Raw genomic sequence first — 12065 nt, 5'->3', positions numbered from 1 at the left:
ATCTGTCGTCAGCAGACCACCAGCTACATACTGCCTTTGCTGTTTTCACTATATACCATGGACGTCCATAGCGTCACCAGCCCAGCACACTCCCAGCTGTTTGCGGATGACATCCTTCTCGACACCGCATGCGGATCTGTAGCAACCCTAAATCAAGTCTTATCAGTTGCTGTGTCAAACTTGGCTGACTACCTACACGGGAAAGGCCTGGTTTTAAACCCTGACAAGACGCAGGTCTTAGCCATTGGAGGGTTCATGCCGTGGTACCCTGGAAGTCAACGTTAAGGTGGCAGACTACCAAAAATTTTGCTGAAAAATCGAATTTGTAAATTCATATTGAGTGCTACGTCAGTTGAAAGAGCATGAATAGCTGCAAATTCTCTGAAAATTGTGTCCCAATCTGACCGGCCGTTCAAGAGTTATGGCCGAAAATGTGCCCTTGCAAGGAAAGATATTTTTGTTGCACGCTGTCATTTGTTAGCAGCACTGTATTTGAATGTGAGCAGACCGTGCGCAACTTGTCGTATCATGGAAACACGTGAAAGTGTGCAGAATTTTGCTCCAAGTCCAAAAAATTAGGTTTTTGAGCCACGAATTGGGCTGCACGGCGGCGGGCGAAGCCCGCCGCCGTGCAGCAGGACTTTTGCCAGCACCCTCGTGACGTTGCAGATATGTGGCTTGATTATTGTAGTTGACGTTGATTTAGTGACTTTGGCAAGTTTGACTCGTGTCAAGAAGTCAGGTAGGATTCAGTACTAGGCAGTCGTGAAACGTGAGTGGAAGTCTTTGCCGGTTTCTGAGGGTATCCTGGATTTGGTGTGCAGCGCTGTGGAAATTCCTTGCTGTGGAGGTCCCAGCACTGGATGTTGTATCAAATTTACGACCTCGTAGCACACCATAAAAAAAAAAAAAAAAATTTCACGGTTCGCGTGAGACTCGGCCAAAGGCCCAGTTTTCCGCATCCGCAGGAACGCCACCACCCTCTTGGATCAAGGCGCAGATGCAGCTCCTAACCCTAGCACACCCTAAACCTAAAAAAATTCAAAAATTGACTTGGGTCTGTGGGAGTGTGTGAGAGAACGCCCACTCGTTCCGTTGTGACAGATTCCAGGGCCTCGTTGAGGGGCCCTACCCCATCACCCATGGCTGCTTCTGGACTTGTACTAGGTATGAGTCCCGCGCACGAACAGAATGAGCACGAAAATGTGAAAAAATTGAAAATGCATTTGTTTGGCTCCTGGGTGGCTCGCACAGCGTGGCACTATGCCGGAAATTTGAGTTTTTCCGGCCTGGAAAGCCTGTCAGTGAGGCGCAAGAACTTGTAAATCATGTCCTGAGGGCCAGCATAGTGGCAGGAGTGTGTGATCAAAATTTCACTCAAATCCATTGAGAAACACCAAAGCAACGGTCAATTGAATGCCATATGAAATTTATGGGTAGGCTGCCCCCTTAACTGCAACGGGAAGCCTCTCACCCAGACCACCACTGTTCGCTTTCGATTCCTGTCTTCGGTGGGACGCGCAGGTCTCCAGCATAGTACGTAAAACTTCGCACAAGCTAACCACCCTGAGAACCATCCGCACGTCGCTATCTGAACGCCAGTCACTCCTCTTCTATTCTGCCCTTATACTTCCTGACATGCTTAATGGATCAAACGCGTTCTTCTCAGCACTTAAGGCTCAGCAGCGGCACCAGCTCACTGTCCTCGACAAGCGATGTGTTCGCTGCGTAGCCAATCTGCCCTTCCCGTCCCATACCACTCATATACACTCGCCTTGCACTGACCCCTGCAATTGAACGTGCCAAATGCAAACTGCGTTTGCTTATGCACTTAGTCCACACCAGCAGCATCAGCCCTCTTCTGAAAGATAGAGTAGCCCTCCAACCTCCCCGTAACACCCGTGGCAATGACAATTGCAAATACGTTGTTCCACTAACTCGGCGAACATCTGGCGACAGCCGACCATTGGTTTCTGCCGTGAAGCTTTGGAACACCCTGCCACAGGAACTCACGTCCACTCGTCGTCCAACCTCGTTTAAAGGATTGCTGAAAGTGTTTTTCTACGGTTAATATGGCCAAATAGCACCTCCCTCTGGCATAGGACCTCATCTTGCTATTTCTCTCTGATTGTTACTTCGTTCGATTTTAACTTGTAATTACCGGTACAAATACTTCCTATTGACTATTTTCTCATTTTCTCAAGTGCAGCTTTATCGAGCCACACTTTTTATTCTATCGCTATCATAATATTGGGCATCAATGCCCGTTTGGTTTGCGATGTAAAATAAAACTTCAAACAAACAAACAATGTATACATGTAACGCGTTTTATTGCTCGGTGGAGAATTCAGATGGCTGAGTTCTAAGACATTGTTCTCTGGAATAATTAGTGCTTTTCACTGGCAATAGACTATGGATTTCGGCAATATACAGTCTGTACTGGTGAGATCAACTAAAAATAAATTTCACGGTTCGCGTGAGACTCGGCTGGAAGCCGAGTTTTCCGCATCCGCCGTGGGAACGCCACCACCCTCTAGGATCAAAGGCGCAGATGCAGCGCCTAAACGGTGGGAGGTGAGTAGATCAGACCCACCACCAAGTGGTCAAAGACCGAAATCCCATTAGCTGCATCCATGTGAGATCAACTAAGGTGAGCAAAATTCCTCCAACAGCCGAAGTTTCAAGCAAGGCGTCAAACAAGCGCCATATTTGTGGCAAACAGATAAAGCGCTGGTCAAGGTACGGTTATGCATACATGTCGGTTTGACCTCTTGTTCTACAGAAAACCAAACCTCTACCAATTGTAAGGGTAAGACTAGACATGTACGAAAGCATACAAGGCGACTTGAGACAGTCACGGATCTGGAACCTGATTTGAACTTCATATGTTCAGGCGTGGCCACTCTACCGAAGACGCATTAGTCCTTATGTCAAACCGCATCCTAACAGCCAAGGACCAGGGCCTATTCACAGGTGTATGCCTGTTAGACATGTCCAAAGCCTTCGATAAAGTCCAACATGACAAGCTATTGCAGGATCTCCACAGTGTTGGGGTGTCCGGTACTGCCTTGGACTGGTTCGCCAGCTACCTATCCGGTCGCACTCAACGTGTCTGTCTGGGGTCGCGGACTAGCTCTATATCAGCTTGCACGAGTGGTGTCCCCCAAGGTTCGGTGCTGGGCCCCATTCTGTTCAGCCTTTACACCCGCGAGGTCCCCGCTGTAGTTGGCCAGTCCGAGTCAGTTCAATTCGCGGACGACATTGCGCTCGCGTGCAGCCGGCGAACAGCACAGGAGGTATCCGATGTCTTATCTGCTTCTGTTTCAATCCTTGCAGACTGGCTGAAGGATCGAGGCCTGATCCTCAATGCTGGCAAGAGCCAAGTCGTGCCAATTCCTGCCGGCCGTCAGCACACAGCGGATCTACAGGTCGTCTGCCATGACACTTCACTGCCTAGTGTGCCAAGTGCTCGTTATCTTGGCGCCACAATCGATTCCGGCATGTCCTGGCACGCCCACATTGCCAAATGTTCTGCACGCGTGTCGCAGAATATCGGAGCACTCTGGCGAATGCGCCGCTGCCTGAATCACCAGTCACGCATGACCTACTTTAGATCGCTGATCATGTCTGACCTGCTGTATGCCTCAAACGCGTACTCTAGCTCTCTGCAAAGAAGGTACCTCGACCGTCTACAGGTCCTGCAGAACAGCGGGGCTCGTGCTGTCTTTGGCCGCCCTCCGTGGTCGTCTGCCCGTGACCTGCTGGAGCGCATTGCAGTGTTCCGTGTGGCAGAAGTCTTCAATCAGAAGCTAGCATACCTGGTGTGGCGCTGTCGTTATGCACTGGCAAGTCCAGAGTTGCAAGCCCTGCTAACCCCCGCTGCACCCGGCCCTACTCGGCTCCAATCTGTCATGGGCCTGTGCGTGCCAGTTTCCCGTTCGGTTGCGGGGCGGGGGCGCTTTGCTTGCAAGGGTGCTGTATTATGGAATGCCCTCCCCAGCGACATCCGTGCCATCCATCACGCTCGGCAGTTTCGCACGCAGGTAATCCCCTATACCTGCGCCCTGTAGATGTCGACAAGCAAAATCTGATTTTTTCTGTTCTCTTTCTGTTCTACCCGATCTCCCTCTGATGTACCGCTGACTCTACGTTGAAGATCAAAGTATTTGAATTCTCATTCTCATTATGATTTTCATATTCGCTTTCATGTTATTGGGTTCTATGCCCGTTTGAACTTGCGAATCAAAATAAATACAAACAAACAAACAAACAAACATATTTTCTATTCATTTTCGGTTTTAACAACCCTCGAGGAGTTAATAACTTTAATAGAGCTGTAAATAAAATGAAGGCTGCATACATCACGCAACCACAGGTAAGTTTCCTGTTCGATATGTATGTTTATCCTAGTAGTAGTGTAACAGGAATATTATAATCCAGAACCGATGTTCTCGCTCCACATACACCGACATAAGGACATGGACCCAGACCACAGAGGCAGGAGCACACAGAGTTAGGGTAGTAGGCCGTAGCCAGATATGAACCGGAATGCAGACGAAACTAGGAGCAACAACAGGGAGACAGACCCCAGGAGGAAAAGTGATTGCATTGCACCACTTGGGACCGTCAGATTAATTTCTCTGGACCGAGCCAGCCGGGAAAAAACCCTCGCGCCGACGAACGCACGAATGAGGGAAAAGACCGGGTGTATAACCCCAAGTGGTAATATGGCAGCATTAAACTGGCACAACATATCTACAGCCAAGAAAGAAAGGGAAAAAGACGGGCAGACATGAAACGTGGGAGGGTGGGGACACTGGTGAGACATAAAAAACTGACTGAAGAAGTCAGGCAAAAAGAACAGCAACAAAAAGAGAAAACACCAGATTCCATATTCGCAAGAAAAAAAATTTTGTTGCGCGAGAAATCATTTCTAACCTCACTCGCTCCGCTCGGCCGGCGAGAAATATATCTTCTGTCCCTATCATCAGTGGAGTACGGAATTAAAGGTAGCCAATGAAAGTAACTGGAGTTAAATCATCAAGCAGGGGTATGGACACACATCAGGAATACTAAAATAAATGGGATACAACAAAGTAGGAAGGCTAGCAAGCGAGTTGACAATTATCACATGACAAAGTGTAGAAGAACATAATCATCAAGGTTATCCCTGGTTGGCGTTGCTTGGGTAGCCTTCCGCTTGCCCATAGCGACAGGAACCTCATCAGGGTCGCTGTTCGAAGACGAATCCCGGGTGGCAGCATCCAGTTTTTGCTGAAGCAGAGAATAGAAAATGACCAAGCATGGTCAGTGATACCCAGGGACACTCGAGAGCACGAGGCTACACCATGTGAACCACAGGTGATTATTATACACGCTGCGAAATATTTCAACATCAACGATGTACATGTTGTATTGGGCCAGACATTACAGTTCACAATTCACACATTCAATGGAAATTGAGTTTCTTCGAAAAGCAATACATCCTCGAACACCAGTATGCCTCCTCAGGCTCTTACTGTCTTTGGCGACGCACTAGAGGCCAGTACATGTATGACACAGGTTCGTCTTAATATCGGTATATACAAGCTAGAAGATGCGTTTCTCGACGTGCTCTGACTTCGATCTACGTAGAATGTATCTACGTAACCGCGCAGGATTTCCCAATGCGTTCCTCGAGAGGGGTAGTGATGTGGTGTATCTTATGTCGAAGGCTGCATGAACTAATGAAGCCTATCTTTACAGTTCCAGCAGTTTATCGTGTGACAGACTCTGATGCGATGCTAGGATTTATGTGGATGTTCGATAAAAGGGAGTAATTAGAGGGCTGTGAGCTAGGATGAAATGGGATTTCATTAGGGTTTCCACGTGTGTCCTGTTGGTATAGTTGGCAACTTGTATGATACATAATGGTGAGTAATGAGAGTGCAAACACAACTTAAGCCATTAATTACCTTGATTGCACTAGCGCTTCCTCTGCGGGTAGCTGCAATGCGTTCCAAATGCCTCTCCCTCTTGGTGGCTGATGCTTCGGTAGCCCATGTTACCTGTGGATCGGGTGATGAGTTGCACTGACAGGGATGCCTTGGGCTTGAATGTATGTTTTCCAGTAGCCGAGGTGAAGCCCTCGTCGTCTGAGGAGGTGTGAGCTGCTTTGCCACGTAGACGAGCAGGGAAACACGGAGTCCCTTGGGCGTTAGCTGATGGCTTGGGCTTGAATGTATGTTTTCCAGTAGCCGAGGTGAAGCCCTCGTCGTCTGGGGAGGTGTGAGCTGCTTTGCCACGTAGACGAGCAGGGAAACCAGGAGTCCCTTGGGCGTTATCTGATGGCTGTGCCTTCAGTGGAGCTGTATTCGGAGTCTCCTGCTGAACGTCATGTGTGGTGGAAGTCGTGGAATCCTTGCCGCCAGACGTGTCCATGTCGACCTGCTGCACTGCTCCGTGGTAACTGTTGCGATCTCTAGGCTTGGCATTCACACGCGGGCGAGTATCTCTCGTTCTTGCACCAATCTGTTGCCGGGATTCTTGATCAGCACTGTCTATAGGAGCTGGAATTCTACAATTGCCTCGATAGCACTGCTGGACTATTCTAACTGCAGTATTCAGAGACACTCTGTGGCCCACTGAAATATAGACGGGTGTTGATCCACCTTTGTTGACGCTGGCTACTCCAATGATGCCGGTCTTGCCCTTTCCAATCACTGGAGCCGTGCCTCTGTTTTGGCAAAGGTGTTTGATATTGTCCTGCGGATGCCAAAAGGGTCAAAAAGACGCAAGTGTTAAACTTTCAACAGGGACAGATGATTATCACTGGGACCAAATCCTAAGCTAAGTACTTTTCACTTGCTATCCCCTCCATCTACGAAAATTTCGCTCAGTTGCACGACAGGAATAATAATGAATTACAGCCAATACTGTGCGAATTGGGCATCATCACGGCAAAGATAAAGAAGTAGATGCGAGTATTCCTAACGAATGTTCCAGGGCAAGAACATAGAGAAGTCTTCACTTACTTCTCGGAATTGTCGCTCACTTCGGGCTTGAACCGCTGGAATAAGAAGTTTTTTGGCTACACCAATGGTGGGCACGTCAGCCACAACTCCTAGATGGCTGGCTGAGCCACAGCCTCTGTGGTGCAAAATTCCATTGCCATCCACCAAAAGCACCTGTGGCTTCCACTGGGGGTGTTCCTTCTTAAGTGTCTCCAGCAACGTGACATAATGCTCGACTTCTCGATACGCCAAAAAGCCGGATTTGTATGGTACGGTTATTTTGACGGGAATCTTAAATGTATGCATGTGTTGCATGGTACCGTAGTTATATAGCGATAGCGCAGCCACGGCCGTCTGGTTGTCGTTGCTGCTGAACGAAATATCAAGTCCACCAATGATGTTAATTGACGACCTCAGGGTTGCTCCTGGGCGACCGAATCGATCCTCTTCGATGATACTACATCGGATATTCCGCTGAATCCTGTGTGAACCAGACATATAGAAACCAAATGGAAGAAATAACGAAGACAAAACAGCATATGTATCACTGGGTGGATGGGTTACAACATAAGAGTGGGTGTATCTAGGTCTGTTTCTTGTATGTATGTGTGTATGTAGCGAGACTTGGCAGCAGGATGAAGATCACGATGAATGTATGCAAGTATGTATGTATGTACTAAAGTATGTTTGTATGTATGTTTGTATTTATGTATGTACTTCCTCCGTTAACAAAAACTTCGTGATGGATTTTGATGGATATGAAAACGCTTAGAACAGGTCAAGAACAGTTTGTATCGACTGCAAATCACTGGACGAAGGTGATTCGGCCTATGTACAGCGTCTTTACAAGAGAAACTGTTGGCGGAATGAGCAGAGAGTTCAGTTTGCGTCGCTTTCGCTCGATTCATTTTTGACCTGCGTCGCTGTCGTCATCTGCTGCACGCGAGTCGTCATCTGCTGTACGCGAGTCGTCATCTCTCTCGAGTCGTTGTTCAGCTCGTTTCAGCCTTGCCTCGGCTTCTTTGATCACACTCCGCTGACTTTGATGTCGCCATTGTTCAGGTAAGTTGGCTTTCAAGCTGCGTGATCCGCCGCGATGGCGATTACTCGTTTCCATCCGGGAGTCGTGAAAATATTTTACGACCCCCTGGTTTCATCTTGGCTCTCCAGAACTCCGCGAAACGAGGAGTAAAGGCACAGCCAAACTGATTCCACTTTCTCTAATGGATACCAGCACTGAACGGCAGCGGCTAGCAAGTCCAGTCGACTTTCTTTAGCCACGAGACTTGCATCAGACTGCAGACTTCTGAAAGAATACATGGTCATCAGCATTCGAATCTGGGCTTTGCGCAGGTTGAACAAGAACTTGAGTTCAGAATTATTTTCATTGAGCCGTGCGATCGGAGCAGCTCCTTGTTCACTCGCTCATTGTGTGGGCTCGCTGCTCCGTTTTATCGCTCTCTAGTCTATCACTCTCCAACTTACTCAGCGCTAAAGTGGTAGAGAGGCCAAGCAGCGCAATATCCCCTCGGAGAAGTGGTATTTCAGTTTCGCTCGCCATGACTGTCATCACCTATCTTTCCACAGCGCAACCATCGATTCCGCTCGGCTTGTTGTGAAAGGTCGCTTTCCTTCCATCGTACCTCTGTCATGGCATGCCAGGGAAGGCCAAGAAAGTGATTGCGACTCATTTCACGGCAGTTTGTGCCCAAATCAGCCCCTCAGAATTCCATCACGAAGTTTTTGTTCACGGAGGAAGTATGTATGTATACTTAGGTACCTCCATAAGAGCACAATCTTTTTGCACAGATTACTTCTGTCTTTGGCGCTCATGAAACAAAGGCAACATTCGGTTGAGGCTGTGTTGTTTTCGCTGGATTACACTAGGCGCGGTAAACTTCGATATAGAAGACTGGAACTGGTTCACTGCGCCGGTGTGAATTCCTACCACCAGTGTTTCTTCTTTCCAGTTTGGAACTGCGCAGGTTGCCTAGGTTTCAATGGAGATTTTTTGTGTGCTCCTCGTAAATTTTGAATGTACTTATACTAGTGTCGTATCCATACGATTGGCACGTGCCTTTTAGGCCTCTACGGGACAAGTATGCCTTATTTAGTTGTTTTATTATTTATCTATCTCCCGTAAACGGGTTCATAATCTTCTTTATTTTATACTTCCCCACATGGCTCCCGCAACAGTTCGTACGCATATTGATTACGGTGATACGCTATTGCATGCGGGACCAGCAATCTCGTGGCCATGGACTTCCATGGCCGCAACTAGATCATATTGCCTTCTCCTTGCTTTTCTCTCTCTCTCTTGCTTTCCGCCTTCAGGCGGAAGCTTCGGCTTCCGTCTCTCTTGCCTTGTGCTCTCAAGATCGGCTCTTGAACTAAGTATCAGTTAGCTCCTTTCAAGATGTGAGTCAACCTGAGCTGAACGCTGGTGTGAGTGTACGTGTCTGTATATGCCTGAGTGTGCGTGTGAGAATATGTCTAGGTATGTGTGCGTGCGTGCGTAAGAGTAATTCTGTTGGTGGACTCTCTCCAAGTGGCCACCACTGCACGGCCTTGTGATGGGAAGGTTTATTAGTAAGTTAGTTCATGTCGACGACCGCAGCCTTGGGGACAAACCCCGGGCCGTCCGGATACGACATTTGGCGCAGTGAACAGGATCCGACACCTTGTGTGCTGTCAACGAGAGAGACATTGATGAGTAAGACATTGTGATGCCCCGGTTGTTCGAATGGACGGGCAGTATGGAGTTTCCGCTGCCCGATCCGCGAATGACCGGACTTCTACGAGATCTCAAGGTTATCAAGAAGAAGGTATGGTTGTTCTTGGGCTGTTGCTCGTGATCGTAAGTTTGACGAAAATTCCACGTGGCGTCGTATATCCATTATTTTGGTTTGTGTCACTTGGTATGGACATTCGCATTCTGGAAACAGATGTGGAGCGCCGCCAAGTCAAGGGTTTGATCATGGCGTCAATGGAGAATTTGACCTGTATGACGAAGCTGGCATAGTGGCAGCAGTTTTCCTGCTGCCCTTGTGGCTTGTGTTTTTTTTTTTCGTGGTTTTGTGTTCGTGACCTTGTGGTTCAGCAGGTGCTGTGAAAAAGAGCTGCTGTTGCCTCCCGCGCTGTCTCAGCAGCTGCTCATGCTCGTGCAGCTATTGTAGCTGAAGCCATTGCTGTAGGGTTTCTACCGCCCCATCGGTGGGAGTGGAATCGATGCCCCTACAGTGCGATCCTCGCTGGTCCCCTGACCTTGCCGGTAAGGAAGAATTGGAAAAATACGCCAGTTTGTATTTGTTGCAAATTGACGCATTTGCAGCGCTTGTTAGCTCTGTGCATGTGGCTGATTGCAGACTGATTATTGCTGAGTCCTAGGCCTTGCGAGTTCCCAGAAGAAGCCTATGAATTAGCCTCTGGGATGTAGCTGATGCTATTACCGCTCTTTAGAGATCGGATAGCTCTAGTCTAGTGCCCTTTTCTGTGGGTTCTCAGTCTGTGGGAGTACTTTCTCTGAGAGTTGTCATTATTAACAAAAGAAGGGGGGTCGTTTGCATCTGCTTCTGTAGATTTTCCCGGGAAGTGGAACCCTGGAGTTGAAGTCAGTATCTGCAAAACTTAGACTACTACAGAAAACAATAGCCTGATCTATGTGTTCTGTCTTCTTTGAACATGCGAGTGAGTGTGCGGACATGTTGGTGCCTGGAGCGGTGAATGGATGTCCAGTGGACGCTGTGATTGATACAGGATCCGCCGCTACATTGCTGTCAGAGGATTTTGCCGACCGCCTACCTAAGGAGCTGGAAAAGGAAACCTCTGACCAAGGCCCGAAGTTAATTGGCGCCAACGGGCAACCACTAGAAGCCGTGGCGTCAGCAATTGTTCAGTTGGAACTCGGAGATGCAACCTGTTGGCACCGGGTAAGAATTGTTAAGGGGTTGCCGCGTGATTGTATTGTTGGCCGGGACGTATTATCCCACATTCCTTGCACAATTTCTTCGGGACAAGGGCAAATGTTCTTCTCTACCTCCTCCGCCTCAATCAGTACTGTGGGTTCGGATTATGGAGTGTTGAAACTGAAATCTAAAGTGAAAGTCTTTGACCGCCTCTTGAAGGCAGATCTGCGGTTGAAGCCCAGTAAGTGTTTCTTGTTCCGCACAAGTGTTGAGTTCCTGGGCCACATTGTTACCCAGGAGGGGGTTAGGACCGACCCGGGTAAGATCGAGAAAGTCGGAAACTGGCCTACCCCTGAAGCAGTTGGAGACGTGTGTGGTTTCTTGGGATTCTGTGGGTATTATAGGCGGTTGGCCCAAAATTTTGCCACCATTGCCCGCCCCTTGTACAGCCTGATGAAAACTGGCCAAGTGTTTTTGTGGACCCCTGACTGTGAAACCGCTTTCCTGAATCTGAAGACAGTGCTGACAACCGCCCCAGTACTAGCTTACCCCAGGTTTGGGCAAGATGCATCACCATTTCTGGTAGACGTAGATGCTAGTGGACTAGGGTTAGGAGCAGTGCTGTCTCAGGTTCAGGAAGGTCTGGAACGGCCGAGAGCGTAGGCTAGTCGACTTCTGGCCGATACAGAAACACGGTACGCATCCACGAAAAAGGAATTGTTAGGTTTAGCGTGGGCTGTGCGACATTTTCGTTGCTACCTGCTTGGTGGACAATTTGTGAGTCGTACGGATCATCGTTCTCTAGAACACTTGGCTAATTTCAAAATCCACCGGCGATTGTGGCTCGCTGGCTGGAATTTTTGTCTGAATTTGAGTTCACCATATTGTACAGGGCAGGTCGATCGCACACTAAAGGTGATGCACTGTCACGCCGCCCTGACGCTTCGACGACACTGTTCGTAGGGGCCGTGAACAACGACGTTGGCAACATCCCCGCACCCCTCATCCGCCGTTTCAACTGGCCGTGGTCAAGATGGGAAACGGAACAGGAGAAGGACCGAGATCTCGCCCAAGTAGTGTCCTGGCTAGGTATGGACTCTCCGCCTTGCCCAGAGGGCATGATGGGTAGCAGTCCTGAGGTACGTATTTTGTGGAAAAATCATGAAAT

At 48.6% G+C, this 12065-nt stretch overlaps 1 protein-coding gene across 1 annotated transcript; it reads right to left on the bottom strand.

Moving 5' to 3' along the window:
- Positions 1–4549: 4549 nt before the first annotated feature.
- LOC135811482 (endonuclease V-like) lies at positions 4550–7606 on the bottom strand. The gene is made up of 3 exons (XM_065324722.1): positions 7014–7606; positions 5955–6744; positions 4550–5274 (listed from the first exon to the last, which is right to left on the bottom strand). Exons 1-2 carry the CDS (start codon positions 7488–7490, stop codon positions 5965–5967), a joined length of 1257 nt encoding a protein of 418 aa, XP_065180794.1. The 5' UTR covers positions 7491–7606; the 3' UTR covers positions 4550–5274; positions 5955–5964.
- Between the last annotated feature and the right edge of the window lie 4459 nt (positions 7607–12065).

The sequence above is a fragment of the Sycon ciliatum genome, chromosome 3, assembly GCF_964019385.1.
Source record: "Sycon ciliatum chromosome 3, ocSycCili1.1, whole genome shotgun sequence".
Lineage (NCBI taxonomy): Eukaryota > Metazoa > Porifera > Calcarea > Leucosolenida > Sycettidae > Sycon > Sycon ciliatum.
Note: the sequence above shows the minus strand (reverse complement) of the source record. Positions and strands in the feature narration are given on the sequence as shown.